This window comes from Tachyglossus aculeatus, chromosome 17 (genome assembly GCF_015852505.1).
Source record: "Tachyglossus aculeatus isolate mTacAcu1 chromosome 17, mTacAcu1.pri, whole genome shotgun sequence".
In the NCBI taxonomy this organism is placed as follows: domain Eukaryota; kingdom Metazoa; phylum Chordata; class Mammalia; order Monotremata; family Tachyglossidae; genus Tachyglossus; species Tachyglossus aculeatus.
This window is the reverse complement of record NC_052082.1, coordinates 35,578,444-35,599,987: the sequence shown is the minus strand read 5'-3', so window position 1 is coordinate 35,599,987 and position 21,544 is coordinate 35,578,444. Positions and strand designations below refer to the sequence as shown.

At 46.2% G+C, this 21,544-nt stretch overlaps 1 protein-coding gene across 3 annotated transcripts in view; it reads left to right on the top strand.

Annotated features, from left to right (window-relative positions):
- The first annotated feature begins 1,023 nt into the window (after positions 1-1,023).
- NCAPH (non-SMC condensin I complex subunit H) overlaps positions 1,024-21,544 on the top strand; it is a 73,254-nt gene continuing 52,733 nt past the window's right edge. For 2 of the 3 annotated variants that reach the window (XM_038759278.1, XM_038759277.1), the window contains exons 1-5: positions 1,024-1,065; positions 5,933-5,998; positions 18,733-18,973; positions 20,026-20,119; positions 20,555-20,647. In XM_038759278.1, the coding sequence (XP_038615206.1) occupies positions 1,047-1,065; positions 5,933-5,998; positions 18,733-18,973; positions 20,026-20,119; positions 20,555-20,647 (513 nt within the window). In that variant the 5' untranslated portion in view covers positions 1,024-1,046. Of the gene's footprint in view, positions 1,066-5,873; positions 5,999-18,732; positions 18,974-20,025; positions 20,120-20,554; positions 20,648-21,544 lie in introns of those variants that run through there. The other variant, XM_038759279.1, reaches the window with a different exon arrangement.

Sequence of the window (21,544 nt, the reverse complement as noted above, 5' to 3'; positions counted from 1 at the left end):
GTAAGCGCTCAATAAATACGATTGATTGATTGATTGATTCTTTTAGACTGTGAGCCCACTGTTGGGTAGGGACCATCTCTATATGTTGCCACCTTGTCCTTCCCAAGCGCTAAGTACAGTGCTCTGCACACCGTAAGTGCTCAATAAATACGATTGATTGTCTTTTAGACTGTGAGCCCACTGTTGGGTAGGGACCGTCTCTATATGTTGCCACCTTGTACTTCCCAAGCACTTAGTACAGTGCTCTGCACACAGTAAGCGCTCAATAAATACGATTGATTGATTGATTTTATTTTGTTAATATGTTTGGTTTTGTTCTCTGTCTCCCCCTTCTAGACTGTGAGCCCACTGTTGGGTAGGGACCATCTCTATATGTTGCCACCTTGTCCTTCCCAAGCGCTTAGTACAGTGCTCTGCACACAGTAAGCGCTCAATAAATACGATTGATTGATTGATTGATTGATTGTCTTTTAGACTGTGAGCCCACTGTTGGGTAGAGACCGTCTCTATATGTTGCCGACTTGGACTTCCCAAGCGCTTAGTACAGTGCTCTGCACACAGTAAGCGCTCAATAAATACGACTGATTGATTGATTGATTGATTTTATTTTGTTATTATGTTTTGTTTTGTTCTCTGTCTCCCCCTTCTAGACTGTGAGCCCACTGTTGGGTAGGGACCGTCTCCATATGTTGCCACCTTGTCCTTCCCAAGCGCTTAGTCCAGTGCTCTGCACACAGTAAGCGCTCAATAAATACCATTGATTGATTGATTGATGAATGAATGAATGAAAACGGCGGGCAGGCCGTGCGCGCACGCGCGCCGCCACGAGCCCCTCGCGCGCCGCGGCGCATGCGCGTTCCGCCGGGGGGGGCAGCCCCGCCCCTTCACGAGCCCCTCGCGCCGCGGCGCATGCGCGTCCCGCCGGGGGGACACCGCCCCCTCCCGCCGGAGTCGTTGCCCGGCATTAGGACGTCACGCGCGCATGCGCGCGCGCGAGATTTCAAATATTTGGCGGGGAGCAGGAGAGGAGCGGCCCGAGCGGGAAGATGGGACCCCCGCGATCCGGTGAGCGAGCGAGCGGACGGGCGGACGGGCAAGCCGGGGCCGGGCAGATCGTGGAGGGCACGAGGGAGAAAGGGAGGGAGGGAGGGAGGGAAAGAAAGAAGGAGGAAAGAGGGTACATGCGCGCGCCGGCCCCGTGAGCGCGCATGCGCGTGCGCGCGGGGGATGGCGGGAAGGACGGGCTGGCGGCTCCCTCAGCCAATCAGGGCGCGCCGCCCCTCAGCCTGGACCGCCATTCATCCATTCATCCATTCATTCATCCATTCATTCATTCATTCAATCAATCATCATCATCAATCCTATTTATTGAGCGCTTACTGCGTGCAGAGCACTGGACTAAGCGCTTGGGAAGGACACGTTGGCAACCTATTCATTCATTTTTATTTATTTTCATTTTATTTATTATTATTATTATTATTAATGATGATGATGACATTTATGAAGCCCCTCAGCCTGGCCAGCCATTCATTCATCCATTCATTCATTCAATCAATCATCATCATCATCAATCCTATTTATTGAGCGCTTACTGCGTGCAGAGCACTGGACTAAGCGCTTGGGAAGGACAAGCTGGCAACCTATTCAGTCATTTTTATTTATTTTCATTTTATTTGTTATTATTATTAATGATGATGATGACATTTATGAAGCCCCTCAGCCTGGCCCGCCATTCATTCATCCATTCATTCATTCAATCAATCATCATCATCATCAATCCTATTTATTGAGCGCTTACTGCGTGCAGAGCACTGGACTAAGCGCTTGGGAAGGACAAGCTGGCAACCTATTCAGTCATTTTTATTTATTTTCATTTTATTTATTATTATTATTATTATTAATGATGATGATGACATTTATGAAGCCCCTCAGCCTGGCCAGCCATTCATTCATCCATTCATTCATTCAATCAATCATCATCATCATCAATCCTATTTATTGAGCGCTTACTGCGTGCAGAGCACTGGACTAAGCGCTTGGGAAGGACAAGCTGGCAACCTATTCAGTCATTTTTATTTATTTTCATTTTATTTGTTATTATTATTATTAATGATGATGATGACATTTATGAAGCCCCTCAGCCTGGCCCGCCATTCATTCATCCATTCATTCATTCAATCAATCATCATCATCAATCGTATTTATTGAGCGCTTACTATGTGCAGAGCACTGGACTAAGCGCTTGGGAAGGACAAGCTGGCAGCCTATTCATTCATTTTTATTTATTTTCATTTTATTTATTATTATTATTATTAATGATGATGATGGCATTTATGAAGCCCCTCAGCCTGGGCCGCCATTCATTCATCCATTCATTCAGTCATCATCATCATCATCAATCCTATTTATTGAGCACTTACTGCGTGCAGAGCACTGGACTAAGCGCTTGGGAAGGACAAGTTTGGCAGCATATTCATTCATTTTTATTTATTTTCATTTTATTTATTATTATTATTAATAATGATAATGATGACATTTATGAAGCGCGTACTACGTGCTAAGCACCAGGTGGTCCCACAGCAGGGCTCACAGTCTTCACTTCTCTGGGCCTCAGTGACCTCATCTGTCAAATGGGGATTCATTCATTCATTCAATCGTATTTGTTGAGCGCTTACTGTGTGCAGAGCACTGGACTAAGCGCTTGGGAAGGACAAATTGGCAACCTATTCATTCATTTTTATTTATTTTCATTTTATTTATTATTATTATTATTATTATTAATGATGATGATGACATTTATGAAGTGCTTACTACGTGCTAAGCACCGTCCTAAGCACTGGGGAGGTTACAGGGGGATCAGGTGGTCCCACAGTCTTCACTTCTCTGGGCCTCAGTGACCTCATCTGTCAAATGGGGATTCATTCATTCATTCATTCAGTCGTATTTGTTGAGTGCGTACTGTGTGCAGAGCACTGGACTAAGCGCTTGGGAAGGACAAGTTGGCAACCTATTCATTCATTTTTATTTATTATCACTTTATTTATTATTATTAATAATAATGATGATGATGACATTTGTGAAGCGCTTACTACGTGCTAAGCACCAGGTGGTCCCACAGCGGGGCGCACAGTCTTCTCTGGGCCTCAGTGACCTCATCTGTCAAATGGGAATCCATTCATTCATTCAATCGTATTTGTTGAGCGCTTACTATGTGCAGAGCACTGTACTAAGCGCTTGGGAAGCACAAGTTGGCAACATATTCATTCATTTTTATTTATTTTCATTTTATTTATTATTATTATTATTACTATTAATGATGATGATGACATTTGTGAAACGCTTACTACGTGCTAAGCACCAGGTGGTCCCACAGCAGGGCTCACAGTCTTCACTTCTCTGGGACTCAGTGACCTCATCTGTCAAATGGGGATCCATTCATTCATTCATTCAGTCGTATTTGTTGAGCGCTTACTGTGTGCAGAGCACTGGACTAAACGCTTGGGAAGGACAAGTTGGCAACATATTCATTTTTATTCATTTTCATTTTATGTATTATTATTATTATTAATAATGATGATGACATTTATGAAGCGCGTACTACGTGCTAAGCACCAGGTGGTCCCACAGCAGGGCTCACAGTCTTCACTTCTCTGGGCCTCAGTGACCTCATCTGTCAAATGGGGATCCATTCATTCATTCATTCAATCGGATTTATTGAGTGCTTACTGTGTGCAGAGCACTGGACTAAGCGCTTGGGAAGGTCAAGTTGGCAACATATTCATTCATTTTTATTTATTTTCATTTTCATTTTTATTATTAATAATAATGATGATGACATTTGTGAAGCGCTTACTACATGCTAAGCACTGTTCTAAGCGCTGGGGAGGTTACAAGGGGATCAGGTGGTCCCACAGTCTTCACTTCTCTGGGCCTCAGTGACCTCATCTGTCAAATGGGGATCCATTCATTCATTCAATCGTATTTATTGAGCGCTTACTGTGTGCAGAGCACTGGACTAAGCGCTTGGGAAGTACAAGTTGGCAACATATTCATTCATTTTTATGTTTTTATTTATTTTCATTTTATTTATTATTATTAGTAATAATAATAATAATGATGATGACATTTATGAAGCACTTACTACATGCTAAGCACCGTTCTAAGCGCTGGGGAGGTTACAAGGGGATCAGGTGGTCCCACGGCGGGGCTCACAGTCTTCACTTCTCTGGGCCTCAGTGACCTCATCTGTCAAATGGGGATTCATTCATTCATTCAGTCGTATTTGTTGAGCGCTTACTGTGTGCAGAGTGCTGTACTAAGCGCTAGGGAAGTCCAAGTTGGCAACATCTAGAGACGGTCCCTACCCAACAGCGGGCTCACAGTCTAGAAGGGAGAGACAGAGAACAAAACAAAACATATTAACAGAATAAAATTAATAGAATAAATATGTACAAGTAAAATAAATAAATAGAGTAATAAATATGTACAAACATATATACATATATACAGGTGCTGTGGGGAAGGGGGGAAGGAGGTAAGATGGGGGGATGGAGAGGGGACGAGGGGGAGAGGAAGGAAGGGGCTCAGTCTGGGAAGGCCTCCTGGGGATGAAAACTGTGAGCCCCCCGTGGGACCACCTGATCCCCTTGTCTCCCCCCCCAGTGCTTAGAACAGTGCTTGGCACGTAGTAAGCGCTTAACAAATGCCATCATTATTATTTTTATTATTATTCTCTGGGCCTCAGTTCCCTCACCTGTCAAATGGGGATGAAGACTGTGAGCCCCCCGTGGGACAACCTGATCGCCTTGTAACCTCCCCAGCGCTTAGAACAGTGCTCCGCACATAGTAAGCGCTTAACAAATGCCATCATTATTATTTTTATTATTCTATGGGCCTCAGTTCCCTCACCTGTCAAATGGGGATGAAGACTGTGAGCCCCCCGTGGGACAACCTGATCCCCTTGTATCCCCCCCAGCGCTTAGAACAGTGCTTGGCATGTAGTAAGTGCTTAACAAATGCCATCATTATTATTTTTATTATTATTCTCTGGGCCTCAGTTCCCTCACCTGTCAAATGGGGATGAAGACTGTGAGCCCCCCGTGGGACGACCTGATCCCCTTGTATCCCCCCCAGCGCTCAGAACAGTGCTTGGCACATAGTAAGCGCTTAACAAATGCCATCATTATTATTTTTATTATTATTCTCTGGGCCTCAGTTCCCTCACCTGTCAAATGGGGATGAAGACTGTGAGCCCCCCGTGGGACAACCTGATCACCTTGTAACCTCCCCAGCGCTTAGAACAGTGCTTGGCACGTAGTAAGCGCTTAACAAATGCCATCATTATTATTATTTTTATTATTATTCTCTGGGCCTCAGTTCCCTCACCTGTCAAATGGGGATGAAGACTGTGAGCCCCCCCGTGGGACAACCTGATGACCTTGTAACCTCCCCAGCACTTAGAACAGTGCTTGGCACAAAGTAAGCGCTTAACAAATGCCATCATTATTATTTTTATTATTATTCCCTAGGCCTCAGTTCCCTCACCTTCTTCATCCCCGTTTTCCAGATGAAGCCACTGAGGCCCAGAGAATAATAATAAAAATAATAATGATGGCATTTGTTAAGCGCTTACTGTATGCCAAGCACTGGGGAGGATACAAGGTGATCAGGTTGTCCCCCGGGGGGCTCACCGTCTTCAGCCCCATTTTCCGGATGAGGGAACTGAGGCCCAGGGAAGTGAAGTGACTTGCCCAAAGTCACCCAGCTGACAATTGGCGGAGCTGGGATTTGAACCCGTGACCCCGGACTCCAAAGCCCGGGCTCTTTCCACAGAGCCAAGTGGAAAGCCCGCAGTCAGGGGAGGAATCATTTCACTCGCTGGGCTTTTTGCTTGCCTCTCTAAAGACCCTCCCTCACCCCCCAACACACACAGGCACACGGACAACACCCCACACCTGCAAGGAGGACAAGAAACGATTTCAAGATACCCAGAAACCAGGTATATTATTATAAACCACTAATATATTTATTACTCTATTTATTTTACTCGTACCTATCTATTCTCTTTATTTTATTTTGTTAATATGTTTGGTTTTGTTCTCCGTCTCCCCCTTCTAGACTGTGAGCCCGCTGTCGGGTAGGGACCGTCTCTAGATGTTGCCGACTTGGACTTCCCAAGCGCTTAGTCCAGTGCTCTGCACACAGTAAGCGCTCAATAAATACGATTGATTGATTGATTGAGCGACAGTTGCCGCAGACAGGCCGGCAGTCAGGAAATGAGCACGAGTTTTAAAAAGGACAGGAAAGCAAAAATGCCGTCATCGCCAGGCCCCGCCGACGGTTCACACGGCAACACAACGCGTCTGTGCACATCTAGCACTTAGAACAGTACTTTGCACACGGTAAGCGCTTAATAAATGCTATTATTATTATTATTATTATTATTATTATTATTATTATTATTATTATTATTATTATTACCACCTGGCCGCAACCGGGGCTCCCTTATTAACTGCGTTTTCGGGCCCACGTTCACCCGGGCAGTTTCGCGGTCGGCGTCGGCGTCTTCATTCCCAAGTGTGATGTAGAGCCGGGTACAGAAGCGGTTTCCAGGGGCTTAACTCTCTGGGCCTCAGTTCCCTCATCTGTCAAATGGGGATGAAGACTGTGAGCCCCACGTGGGGTGACCTGATTACCTTGTATCCCCCCCCCGGCGCTTAGAACAGTGCCTCGCACAGAGTTAAGCGCTTAACAAATACCATCATCATCATCACAAGGACTGGGTTAGCTTGAGAGGAACAAAGATTGTGAGCTCAGGGGTAACGAGTAACGAGTTCAGCCAGCCCCTGAACCCATTTCTCTTGCCTGCTTATGCCCCACTGCCACGATTCTGTGGGTTAGTTGTTGTTTTTCTTCAATCGTCTTTTTTTTCAGTTTTCCCAGGAAAGTGGAGAAGTTTCCTTTCTAAACCCAAACTGAGGGTCAAACGAAATCGCGACTTACCACTAATAATGATGATGACGATGATAATGGCATTTATTAAGCGCTTACTATGTGCAAAGCGCTGTTCTAAGCGCTGGGGAGGTTACAAGGCGATTAGGTTGTCCCACGGGGGGCTCGCAGTCTTCATCCCCATTTTAATCAATCAATCATATTTTACAGATAAGGTAAGATGAGGTAATACAGGTGAGGTAATAATGTGACCTTAGAAGGGTTTTGAAGTTGGGGAGAGCTGTGATCTGCCAGATATAATAATGATAGCATTTATTAAGCGCTTACTGTGTGCCAAGCGCCGTTCTAAGCGCTGGGGAGGTTACAAGGCGATTAGGTTGTCCCACGGGGGGCTCGCAGTCTTCATCCCCATTTTAATCAATCAATCAATCAATCGTATTTTACAGATGAGATAAGATGAGGTAATACAGGTAATACAGGTGAGGTAATAATGTGACCTTAGAAGGGTTTTGAAGTTGGGGAGAGCTGTGATCTGCCAGATATAATAATGATAGCATTTATTAAGCGCTTGCTGTGTGCAAAGCGCTGTTCTAAGCGCTGGGGAGGCTACAAGGCGATTAGGTTGTCCCATGTGGGGCTCGCAGTCTTCATCCCCATTTTGCAGATGAGATAAGATGAGGTGATAATGTGATCTTAGAAGGGTTTTGAAGTTGGGGAGAGCTGTGATCTGCCAGATATAATAATGGTAGCATTTATTAAGCTCTTACTGTGCGCAAAGCGCTGTTCTAAGCGCTGGGGAGGTTACAGGGTGATCAGGTTGTCCCACGGGGGGCTCGCAGTCTTCATCCCCATTTTGCAGATGAGATAAGATGAGGTAATAATGTGGTCTTAGAAGGGTTTTGAAGTTGGGGAGAGCTGTGATCTGCCAGATATAATAATGAAAGCATTTATTAAGCGCTTGCTGTGTGCAAAGCGCTGTTCTAAGCGCCGGGGAGGTTACAAGGTGATTAGGTTGTCCCAGGGGGGGCTCGCAGTCTTCATCCCCACTTTGCAGATGAGGGAACTGAGGCCCAGAGAAGTGAAGTGACTTGCCCAAAGTCACCCAGCTGGCAGTTGGCGGAGCCGGGATTTGAACCCGTGACCTCCGTCTCCAAAGCCCGGGCTCTTTCCACTGAGCCACGCTGCTGCTCCGAAGCAGGAGGATGAAGCACCCTCCCTCTTCATCCGATCAGACTATTACTCTCCCCACCTTCCAATCCGTATGGAAGGCACATTTCCAAGACGTCTTCCCTGACTTTCCTCCCTTCCCACTCCCTTCCGTGTCGTCCTGACTTGCTCCCTTTATTCATCCCCATCACAGCCCCACAGCGCTTCATGTTCTTATCTGAAATTTTCTTTATTTATATTAACGTCTGTCTCCGCCTCTAGACTGTAAGCTCACTGTGGGCAGGGGATGTGTTTGTTGCATTGTAACAAAGTTGTTCTCTCCCGAGCACTTGGTACAGTGCGCTGCGCACAGTAAGGACTCAAAAAATATAGCTGACCGATTGAGGGAGAAGTGGGAGAGGGAGAGGAGAACAAACCACAAGCTTGGGAGTCAGAGGTCATGGGTTCAAATCCCAGCTCCGCCACTTGTCTGCTGTGTGACGTTGGGCAAGTCACTTAATAGTAATAATAATAATAATAATGTTGGTATTTGTTAAGCGCTTACTATGTGCAAAGCACTGTTCTGAGCGCTGGGGTAGATACAAGGTGATCAGGTTGTCCCACGTGGGACTCACAGTTTTCATCCCCATTTTACAGATGCGGGAACTGAGGCCCAGAGAAGTGAAGTGACTTGCCCAAAGTCGCACAGCTGACAAGTGGCAGAGCCGGGATTTGAACCCACGACCTCTGACTCCAAAGCCCGGGCTCTTGCCACTGAGCCACACGCTCCTCTCTGGGCCTCAGTTGCCTCATCTGTAAAATGGGGATTAAGACTGTGAGCCCCACGTGGGGCGACCTGATTACCTTGTGTCCCCCCCAGCGCTTAGAACAGTGCTTCGCACATAGTAAGCGCTTAACAAATACCAACATTATTATTATTATTATTATTATTATTATTATTATTATTATTATTATCACAAGGAGTAGGTTAGCTTGAGAGGAACAAAGATTGTGAGCTCAGGGGTAACGAGTGGATAAGCAGAAGGGAGAGAGCTTTAAAGCCAATGGTCCAGAATTTCAGCTCCATGGAAAGAGAAATGGGCAGCCAGTGGAGAATTTTGAGGCCTAATATAATACTAATAACTAATAATTGTATTTGTTAGCCGTTTGCTACGTGCCAGTCACTATACTAAACGTCTGGGTGAAAACAAATAGACGGCACCACCGTCCTTCCCGTCTCACGAGCCCGTAACCTTGGCGTTATCTCTGACGCCTCTCTATATTCAGTCCATCAATCAATCAATCAATCGTATTTATTGAGCGCTTACTGTGTGCAGAGCACTGGACGAAGCGCTTGGGAAGTCCAAGCTGGCAACATCTAGAGACGGTCCCTACCCAACAGTGGGCTCCCAGTCTAGAAGGGGGAGACGGAGAACAAAACCAAACAGACTAACCAAATAAAATGAATAGAATAGATAGGTACAAGTAAAATAAATAGAGTAATAGATATGTACAAACCCGTCGGTCCCACCTTCACAACATCGCTAAAATCCGCCCTTTCCTCTCCATCCGAGCTGCTGCTCCGTTAATACACTCATCCTTTCCCGCCTCGATTACTCTTATCAGCCTCTCCTTGCTGGCCTCGGAACCTCCCGCCTCTCCCCACTCCGGTCCGTACTTCGCTCCGCTGCCCGGATCGTCTTTCTGGAGAAACATTCGGGACGTGTCACCCCCCTCCTCCAAAATCTCCAGTGGTTGCCCATCAAAGCCTTACTGAAGGCACATCTCCTCCAAGAGGCCTTCCCTGATTATGCCCCCTCTCCATCCCCCCCATCTTACCTCCTTCCCTTCCCCACAGCACCTGTATATATGTATATATGGTTGTACATATTTATTACTCTATTTATTTATTTATTTTACTTGTACATATCTATCCTATTTATTTTATTTTGTTAGTATGTTTGGTTTTGTTCTCTGTCTCCCCCTTTTAGACTGTGAGCCCACTGTTGGGTAGGGACTGTCTCTATGTGTTGCCAATTTGTACTTCCCAAGCGCTTAGTACAGTGCTCTGCACATAGTAAGCGCTCAATAAATACGATTGATGATGATGATGCCCCATTTTTCCTCATCTCCCACTTCTTCCTGCATCACCCTGACTTGCTCCCTTTCCTCTTCCCCCCGCTCCCCGCTCCTCAGGACTCGTGGTTAGACCTGTCATTTTATTTATTTATATTGGTGCGTTTATTTATATTGACGTCTGCCTCTCCCCCTCACCCCGTAGACTGTGAGCTCGTTGTGGGCAGGGATTGCCGCTCCTTATTGCTGTATTGTACTTTCCCAAGTGCTCAGTACAGTGCTGTGCACACAGTAAGCGCTTAATAAATACGACCGAATGAATAAGGACAGGGAAAGCGGGTCGGACACAGTCCCCGTCCCAAACGCTGCTCACGACCTTAATCCCCTTTCTTCAGATGAGTAACGGAGGCATGGTGAGATGAAGCGACTTGCTCCGAGTCGCGCAGCAGACAGTTGGCAGAGGCAGGATTAGAACTCAAGTCCCAGGCCTAGGTTCTATCCGTTAGGCCGTGCTTTAGGAGAAACGAGACAGGCGGCAAAGCCTGGGCGGCCTATACAGGGAATTGCGGGAGGCAGGGTGGTCAGCCAGGAGGCTAATCATCAATCGTATTTATTGAGCGCTTACTGTGTGCACAGCACTGTATTAATGAGGTTATCGATAAATCAGTGGTGTTTATTGAGTGCTTACTGTGAGCGGAGCACTGCACTGAGCGCGGAAGAGTAGATTGAGGAGTTTATAGTGTAAAGGAGCTTAGAGAGGAATCAACCTGCATATATGTTTGTACATATTTATTACTCTATATACTTATTTTACTTGTACGTATCTATTCTATTTATTTTATTTTGTTAATGTGTTGGTTTTGTTCTCTGTCTCCCCCTTCTAGACTGTGAGCCCACTGTTGGGTAGGGACCATCTCTGTGTGTTACCGACTTGTGCTTCCCAAGTGCTTAGTACAGTGCTGTGCACACAGTAAGCGCTCAATAAACACGATTGATTGATTGATTGGTTAGGACAAGTTCCTAGAGTGGTGGCCAGGGGAAGGGATAGATTCTGGGGATGCTCTGTTGAAATCAGTCAAGCGATCCATCAATCAGTCAGTGGTAATGAGCGCTTCTTGTGTGCAGAGCACTGAACTAAGCACTTGGGAGCACAATACGATGGAATTGTTGTAAGCTCCACACTGATCTTACAGTCTAGAAGGGGAAACAGGCATTAATAGAAATAAGAAATTGATGGATATGTGCCGAAGTGCTGTGGGGCGAATACCAGGTTCCCGAAAGGATCACAGCGTGGAGAAGCAGCGTGGCTCCGTGGAGTCAGAGGTCCCAACCCTGCCCCTTGTCATCCGGGTGACTTTGGGCAAGTCACTTGACTGCTCTGTGCCTCAGTCACCTCATCTGGAAAATGGGCATTATGACGGCGAGCCCCACGCGGGACAACGTGTCTACCCCAGCGCTTAGAGCGGTGCTTGGCACCTGGGAAGCACTTAACAAATGCCATCACCGTCCTTATTAATCTCACAGATGTCACAGTTGTCACAGAAGGGAGAGGGAGTGAGGAAAAAGGCGGTTTAGGCGTAGAAGGCTTCAAGGTTCAATGCCCAGAGGATGGTGCGGAAGCCAACTCTTAACATTCTGTTTTCAGTCTCCATTTTGCATTAATCTACCTTGTTTTCCTAAATCGCGACTCATCCAGACCTTCCCCTGCCATCGGTTCCGCCCGTATCCTGTCATCTGTTAAGAAAATTGCAGTCACACTTGATCGGATCAGTTGGTGTGAAGAAACACCATATGCCCACCACGGACTATAACTAGCCACCTCGTCCACCTTTCAGTATTGAGGTTGAGCCCGTTTTTAGGGCCACAGACGCTGTCTGGCCTCACCTATGTAGATCTGTATTTATAGTGCAGTACAAAAACCCCTTGTGCTGCATTGCTGCGACTTGATTTTTTTTGTTGGGCTCGACGCTGGGCTCGAGAGACGGGCAGGAGTGATGGCGATGGGATGGGGAAGTGAGGCGGAGGAGAGGGATTCGTGAGGCAAGATGAGTACAGTCTTGAGGTCATCCAGGAAGAGACGTCCCGGAGGCGGGAGGAAACGTGAGATTGCCGGGAAAGAGAGAGGTCCGGGTTAGCGAGCTAGATTTTGGGAGTCATCCGCAGAGCGATCACAGGTGAAACCCTGGGAGCAGATGAGCTTCCCCAGGGAGTGAGTGTAAATTTGTCTTCCTGCCCCCAGTCCAGACTTCAGCCCGCTCCCCGAATCATTTTCTAAAACGGCATTCTGCACGCTTCTCCCCACTCTTCGGATCCTCCAATCATCATCCTCATCAATCGTATTTATTGAGCGCTTACTATGTGCAGAGCACTGTTCTAAGCGCTTGGGAAGTACAAATTGGCAACATAGAGAGACAGTCCCTACCCAACAGTGGGCTCTCAGTCTAAAAGGGGGGAGACAGAGAACAAAACCGAACATACTAACAAAATAAAATAAATAGAATAGATACGTACAAATAAAATAAATAAATAGAGTAGTAAATATGTACAAACGTATATATACAGGTGCTGTGGGGAAGGGAAGGAGGTAAGATGGGGGGATGGAGAGGGGGACGAGGGGGAGAGAAAGGAAGGGGCTCAGTCTGGGAAGGCCTCCTGGAGGAGGTGAGCTCTCAGCAGGGCCTTGAAGGGAGGAAGAGAGCTAGCTTGGCGGATGGGCAGAGGGAGGGCATTCCAGGCCCGGGGGATGACGTGGGCCGGGGGTCGATGGCGGGACGGGCGAGAGCGAGGTACGGTGAGGAGATTAGCGTCTTTCCAATGGCAACCCATTCCCTCTCTCATCAAGCAGAAACTCCTGACCGTTTGCTTTCTCTGTCCCTTCTACATTCCCGCTCGATCCACCCCAATTTGACTCTTTTCTTCCTCACTCTTTGATCCGATGGCATTTATCGAGCACTACCTGAATGTTAAGCCCCGTCCCAAGCGCTGGGGTAGATACCAGGTTAGACACAGTGTCCCCAGGGGACTCACGGTTCATCTCATTCCCAATTTTGTGACTTGCTCACCAGGTCACGCAGGCCCAGAGGTGGCCTGGGACTTGAACTTGGGTCTTCTCAACTCTCAGCCTTGGGTTCTTTCCACCGGGCCCTGCTACATTTAGGAAGTTCTTTATCCAGTCTCCCTTAAATGCTTCCTGCTGCAATTTCAATCCATTTCCTCTTCTCTCTCCTCGCTGGAAACAGAACATGCGGCCGTTATTCTCCTAATACAAGTAATTTTTAGTAACCCCTTCACCTTCCTTTCCCGTAGGCTGAATAATAACAGTGATACAAATAATATTAATAGATAGGGCTCTTGGAAGTGCTAAATACTGAGGTAGATTGCCGACTTCAAAAGCGATGCGGGCCTCCCCGTCTTCTCCGGCCCTTGGGAAATCCCAGCTCCTTCAGGAGGCCTTCCCTGACTAATCCCTCATCTCCGCAGGTCACAGCCACCCTGCTAACTGTTGCCTCTCTGATTCGACCTACATGTAGGTCACTGAGGCACAGAGAAGTGAAGTGACTCGCCCAAAGTGGTGGAGTCAGGATTTGAACCCATGACCTCTGACTCCTTTGCCCGGGCTCTTTCCACTGAGCCACGCTGCTTCTCGGTGTGAAGTGAGGTGACTTGCCCACGGTCACACGGCGAAAACCCGGGTCCTTCTGACTCCCGGGCGTCCTCGCCGAATCTCGTCACCCCGACAGCTCCCTCGATTCAAAACCAGCTTTCCACTTTCCGTTTCCGGGCATTCATTCATTCAGTCATATTTATGGAGCGCTTACTGTGTGCAGAGCACTGTACTAAGCGCTTGGGACGTCCAAGTCGGCAACATCTAGAGACGACCCCCACCTGACAATGGGCTCGCAGTCGAGCCCCTTCCCAGACTGAGCCCCTTACTTCCTCTCCCCCTCGTCACCCCATCTTACCTCCTTCCCTTCCCCACAGCACCCGTATATATGTTTGTACATATTTATTACTCTATTAATTAATCTATTTATTTTACTTGTACATATCTAGTCTATTTATTTTATTTTGTTACTATGTTTGGTTTAGTTCTCTGTCTCCCCCTTTTAGACTGTGAGCCCACTGTTGAGTAGGGACTGTCTCTGTGTGTTGCCAATCTGTACTTCCCAAGCGCTTAGTACAGTGCTCTGCACATAGTAAGCGCTCAATAAATACGATTGATGATGATGATGATGTATTCAAGCCACCGGTAAATCCTGTCAGTTCTACGTGCACAATATCGCTAAAATCTGCCCCTCCTTCTCCATCCAAGCTGCTACCCCGTGAATCCAGGCATTTATCCTATCCCACCTGGATTATTGTATCAGCCTCCCTGCCTCCTGTCTCTCCCCGCTTCCGTCCATACTCCACTCTGTTGCCCGGATCATTTTCCTTCAAAAACGTTCGGACCGTGTTTCCCCGCTTCTCAGGAAACTCCGGTGGTTGCCCATCCACCTCCGCATCCGACAACAACTCCTCACCATTGCCCCCTCCTACCTCGCCTAGCTACTCTCTAACTGCAACCCAGCCTGCACGCTTTGTTCCTCTGCTACTAACCGCATTGTACCTCACTCTCATCTATCATCATCATCATCAATCGTATTTATTGAGCACTTACTATGTGCAGAGCACTGTACAAAGTGCTTGGGAAGTACATCTATCTCACCACCCCGCTTAGCACAGTCCTCTGCATACAGTAAGCGCTCAATAAATACAATTGACTGAAATGAATGAATGACCTCTCGCCCACATCCTACCTCTGGCTTGGCATGTCCTCCCTCCTCATGTCAGACGGGTAATTGCTCCCTCCCACTTCGTAGCCTTATTGAAGGCCCATCTCCTCCGAGAAGCCTTCCTTGACTAAGGACTTCTCTCCTCTTCTCCCACTCCCATCTGCGTTGCCCTGACTTGCTTCCTTCGTTCATCCCCTCTCCCACCCCCACAACACATGTGTATATTTCTGCAATTTACGTATTTATTTACATATATTAAGGTCAGTCCCCCCCTCTAGACTGTGAGCTTGTTGTGGGCAGGATATGTGTCTGTTTGTTGTTGAATCGCCCTCTCCTAAGTGCTTAGTACAGTGCTTTGCACACAGTACGTGTTCCATAAATACGATTGAATGAATGAATTAACCTAGGCCCTTACCACCCCATGGTCCTTATGATTCTATTTTACATTCAATTTGATCCATTTGATGTGAGCGCTAATTCACGCACACATCCCCTTTTTCCTCTTAATTGTGATAATCCATTTAGTAAGTGCTTACAACATGCTAAACCCTGGGGTTGATAGAAAATTGAGTTTAGGCACAGACCCTATTCCCCGTGGGGCTAGCATGCTGTCTAATCCCCATTTTGCAGGTGAGGAAACTGAGGCCCAGAGAGATTGTCACACAGTAGGCCGGGGACAGAACTGGGATTTTAACTCAGGTCTCCAGTTTCCCAGATCCATGCTCTTCCCACTTGGCCATGCTGCTGCTCGTCTGGAAAATTATTTTAGTGGCTGTCTCCCCCATTAGATTTTGACAAGGTTCTTTTATATATATATATATATATATATATATATATATATATATATATATGTATATATATATATATATATATCCATATATACATATATATATGTATATATATCCATATATACATACGTACATATACGTACATGTACATACGTACATATACATATGTACATATACAAGTATATATGATATATATGTGTGTGTAATATAATTAATATATCGAAATGGTATGCATTGTTTTGTTTTATTCATTCATTCAATCAATTAATCAATCGTATTTATTGAGCGCTTGCTGTGTGCAGAGCACTGTACTAAGCGCTTGGGAAGTCCAAGTTGGCAACAGATAGAGACAGTCCCTACCCAACAGTGGGCTCACAGTCTAAAAGGGGGAGACAGAGAACAAAACCAAACATACTAACAAAAGAAAATGAATAGAATAGATGATATGTACAAGTAAAATAAATAAATAAATAGAGTAATAAATATGTACAAACAATTCAATCGTATACATTTTAGACTGTGAGCCCACTGTTGGGTAGGGACTGTCTCTATGTGATGCCAATTTGTACTTCCCAAGCGCTTAGTACAGTGCTCTGCACATAGTAAGCGCTCAATAAATACGATTGATTGATTGATTGATTGATACGTACATATATGTACATGTACGTACATACGTACATATACATATGTACATATATAAGTATATATGATATATATATGTGTGTTTGTAATATAATTAATATATCGAAATGGTATGCGTTGTGTTTCGTTTCATTCATTCAATCAATCAATCAATCGTATTTATTGAGCGCTTGCTGTGTGCAGAGCTCTGTACTAAGCCCTTGGGAAATACAAGTTGGCAACATCTAGAGACAGTCCCTACCCAACAGTGGGCTCGCAGTCTAAAAGGGGGAGACAGAGAACAAAACCAAACATACTAACAAAAGAAAATAAATAGAATAGATATGTACAAGTAAGATAAATAAATAAATAGAGTAATAAATATGTACAAACAATTCTATCGTATTTATTGAGCCCTTGCTGTGTGCACAGCACTGTACTAAGCGCTTGGGAAATACAAGTCGGCAACGTATAGAGACGTCCCTACCCACCAGTGGGCTCACAGTCTAGACGGGGGAGACAGGCAACAAAATAAAACACGTAGACGGGTGTCAAAATCGTCAGAACAAATAGACTTAAAGCTACAAGCACGTCATTAACAAAATAAATAGAATAGTAAATGTGTAAAAGTGCTGCCTCTGTGCCAAGCATCGCATTCGGCCCCGGCGTCTGTCTAACCTGTTGGATGTTTAGTACAAGCGCTTAGTACAGTGCTCTGCACACAGTAAGCGCTCAATAAATACGATTGGTTGATCAATCGTATTTCATCAATCGTATTTATTGAGCGCTTACTATGTGCAGAGCACTGTACTAAGCGCTTGGGAAGTACACATTGGCAACATATAGAGACAGTCCCTACCCAACAGTGGGCTCACAGTCGGAAAGGGGGAGACAGAGAACAAAACCAAACATACTAACAAAATAAAATAAATAGAATAGATATGTCCAAGTAAGATAAATAAATAAATAGAGTAATAAATATGTACAAACGATTCAATCATATTTATTGAGCCCTTACTGTGTGCAGAGCACTGTACTAAGCGCTTGGGAAGTACACATTGGCAACATATAGAGACAGTCCCTACCCAACAGTGGGCTCACAGTCTAAAAGGGGGAGACAGAGAACAAAACCAAACATACTAACAAATAAAATAAATAGAATAGATATGTACAAGTAAAATAAATAAATAGAGTAATAAATATGTACAAACAATTCAATCGTATACATACGCACATATATGTACATGTACGTACATATATGTACATATACATATGTACATATATGAGTATATCTGATATATATATGTGTGTGTGTAATATAATTAATATATCGAAATGGTATGCGTTGTGTTTCGTTTCATTCATTCAATCAATCAATCTATCGTATTTATTGAGCGCTTGCTGTGTGCAGAGCTCTGTACTAAGCGCTTGGGAAGTCCAAGTTGGCAACATCTAGAGACAGTCCCTACCCAACAGCGGGCTCCCAGTCGAAAAGGGGGAGACAGAGAACAAAACCAAACATACTAACAAAATAAAATAAATAGAATAGATATGTACAAGTAAAATAAATAGAGTAATAAATATGTACAAACAATTCAATTGTATACATACGTACATATATGTACATGTACGTACATACGAACATATACATATGTACATATATGAGTATATCTGATATATATGTGTGTGTGTAATATCATTAATATATTGAAATGGTATGCGTTGTGTTTTGTTTCATTCATTCAATCAATCAATCTGTCGTATTTATTGAGCGCTTACTGTGTGCAGAGCACTGTACTAAGCGCTTGGGAAGTCCAAGTTGGCAACATCTAGAGACGGTCCCTACCCAAGAGCGGGCTCACAGTCGAAAAGGGGGAGACAGAGAACAAAACCAAACATACTAACACAATAAAATAAATTGAATAGATATGTACAAGTAAGATAAATAAATAGAGTAATAAATATGTACAAACAATTCAATTGTATACATACGTACATATATGTACATATATGAGTATATATGATATATATGTGTGTGTGTAATATAATTAATATATCGAAATGGTATGCGTTGTGTTTCATTTCATTCATTCAATCAATCAATCTGTCATATTTATTGAGCGCTTGCTGTGTGCAGAGCTCTGTACTAAGCGCTTGGGAAGTCCAAGTTGGCAACATCTAGAGACGGTCCCTACCCAACAGCGGGCTCCCAGTCGAAAAGGGGGAGACAGAGAACAAAACCAAACATACTAACAAAATAAAATAAATTGAATAGATATGTACAAGTAAAATAAATAGAGTAATAAATATGTACATACATATATACAGGTTGATGATGTTTTCCGAGCAAAGACCACGCTTGGCTTTTCTTTCCTTAGCGGCCCCGAGCACGCCGCCGTCCCCCGGGACTTCTGGCGGTGGCACCACCCCTCCGGACGGTACGTTCGCGTCTCCCAGGATCAGGCATCCCGCTCTCAGCGTTTCCAACGCCCGGGATCTCCGGAGCTTCCTCCAGAACGATGACGAGCAGGAGAGGAAGCAGCGGCGGCGGTCCAGGGTGGTGGACCTGCGGCTCAGCAGCACCGACTCCCCCGGCTCCTCGGCCTCCCCGGCTGCCAGGTGAGGCGGCGGGCCGCTGTTCCGGCCCAGCTTTGCGGGCGGGAGATTCATTCATTCAGTCGTATTTACCGAGGGCTTACTGTGTGCAGAGCACTGTACTAAGCTCTTGGGAAGTCGTCGACATAAGTTGGAGACATCCACATCTAAGCCGTGACCAAAACCTGCCGATCTCAGCTCCACAACATTGCCAAGCTCCGCCCTTTCCTCTCCATCCCAACCGCTACCCTGCTCATTCAAGCTCTCCTCCTAGCCCGTCTGGACTACTGCATCAGCCTTCTCTCTGATCTCCCATCCTCGCGTCTCTCTCCACTTCAATCCATACTTCATGCTGCTGCCCGGATTATCTTTGTCCAGAAACGCTCTGGGCATATCACTCCCCTCCTCAAAAATCTCCAGTGGCTACCAATCAATCTGTGCATCAGGCAGAAACTCCTCACCCTGGGCTTCAAGGCTGTCCCTCACCTCGCCCCCTCCTACCTCACCTCCCTTCTGTCCTTCTCCGGCCCAGCCCGCACCCTCCGCTCCTCCACCGCCGATCTCCTCACCGTACCTCGCTCTCGCCTGTCCCGCCATCGACCCCCGGCCCACGTCCTCCCCCGGGCCTGGAATGGCCTCCCTCTGCCCATCCGCCGAACTAGCTCTCTTCCTCCCTTCAAGGCCCTGCTGAGAGCTCACCTCCTCCAGGAGGCCTTCCCAGACTGAGCCCCTTCCTTCCTCTCCCCCTCGTCCCCCTCTCCATCCCCCCCATCTTACCTCCTTCCCTTCCCCACAGGACCTGTATATATGTTTGTACATATTTATTACTCTATTTTACTGGTACACATCTATTCTATTTATTTTATTTTGTTAGTATGTTTGGTTTTGTTCTCCGTCTCCCCCTTTTAGACTGTGAGCCCACTGTTGGGTAGGGACCGTCTCTATATGTTGCCAATTTGTACTTCCCAAGCGCTTAGTACAGTGCTCTGCATATAGTAAGCGCTCAATAAATACGATTGATGATGGAGACGGGGAAAGAGGAGCACAGCGCACCCTAAACGGTTCTGTCCCCGCAGGCGAGCGGAAACTCCCACGGCCACGGTCCCCAAACTCACAAATACACAGATTTCAGAGCACTATTCCACCTGCATCAAGCTGTCAACGGAAAACGTGAGTTCCCAGCAGGGGGAAGGTGGCATCTTCCGATCCGGCTTGGGCGCCCCTTCCCCCGGGCCTCAGTTTCCCACCCCGCTTCGGGGAACGCCGAGATACGGCCTTTCAGCCCCGGATGAGAAATGGGTCACGAAACTCTCTCCCGGGTTTCTGCAGCGCGGGAAGGGTTCCCGCCGCGGTCCCTCCCGGTTCCCGACCGGCGGTCGTCCGTAAGCGGCAAATCCGACCAAATGCTGGGGATGGGGAGGGAAGGAAGGCGTCTCTGTGCTTGGGATATCCCCGCCAAACTCGGGAAAGTGAGTTTGTCGGTGAACGCGCTCTCTGTCGATGCTGTGCCTCGGTGGCATCGAACAAGCCCTCCAAAGGGTACATTTTCTGCTAAGGAACCCGATTGCTTCGAATAAATACCCTTCCCCACGTTTCTGTTTCCAGAAAATCACCACCAAGAATGCTTTTGGCCTGCACCTGATCGATTACATGACTGAGATCCTGAAACAGAAAGATTCCGAATTGACCAACTTCAAGGTGAGGAAGGGTCCCATTCTCTCTTGGCTTCCTGCAGTTTCCGTTGCCGGGATCCTGAACTGAGGAGCCCACGCTGATCACGTGGAGCAGCAGGAGAAGCAGCGTGGCTCGGTGGAAAGAGCCCGGGCTTTGGGGTCAGAGGTCCTGGGTTCAAATCCCGGCTCCGCCACTTGTCAGCTGTGTGACTTTGGGCAAGTCGCTTCACTTCTCTGGGCCTCAGTTCCCTCATCTGTAAAATGGGGATTAAGACTGTGAGCCCCATGTGGGACAACCTGATCACCTTGTAACCTCCCCAGCGCTTAGAACAGTGCTTTGCACATAGTAAGCGCTTAATAATTACCATTATTATTATTATTATTATTCTCTGTGCCTCAGTTACCTCATCTGTAAAATAGGGATTAAGATTGTGAGCCCCATGTGGGACAACCTGATCACCTTGTAACCTCCCCAGCGCTTAGAACAGTGCTTTGCACATAATAAGCGCTTAATAAATACCATTATTATTATTATTCTCTGGGCCTCAGTTCCCTCATCTGGAAAATGGGGCTGAAGACGGTGTGCCCCATGTGGGACAACCTGATCACCTTGTAACCTCCCCAGCACTTAGAACAGTGCTTTACACATAGTAAGCACTTAATACATACCATTATTATTATTATTATTATTATTATTATTATTGTTATTATTATCTGGGCCTCAGTTACCTCATCTGTAAAATGGGGATTAAGACTGTGAGCCCCATGTGGGACAACCTGATCACCTTGTAACCTCCCCAGCGCTTAGAACAGTGCTTTGCACATAGTAACCGCTTAATAATCAATCAATCAATCGTATTTATTGAGTGCTTACTGTGTGCAGAGCACTGTACTAAGCGCTTGGGAAGTACAAGTTGGCAAC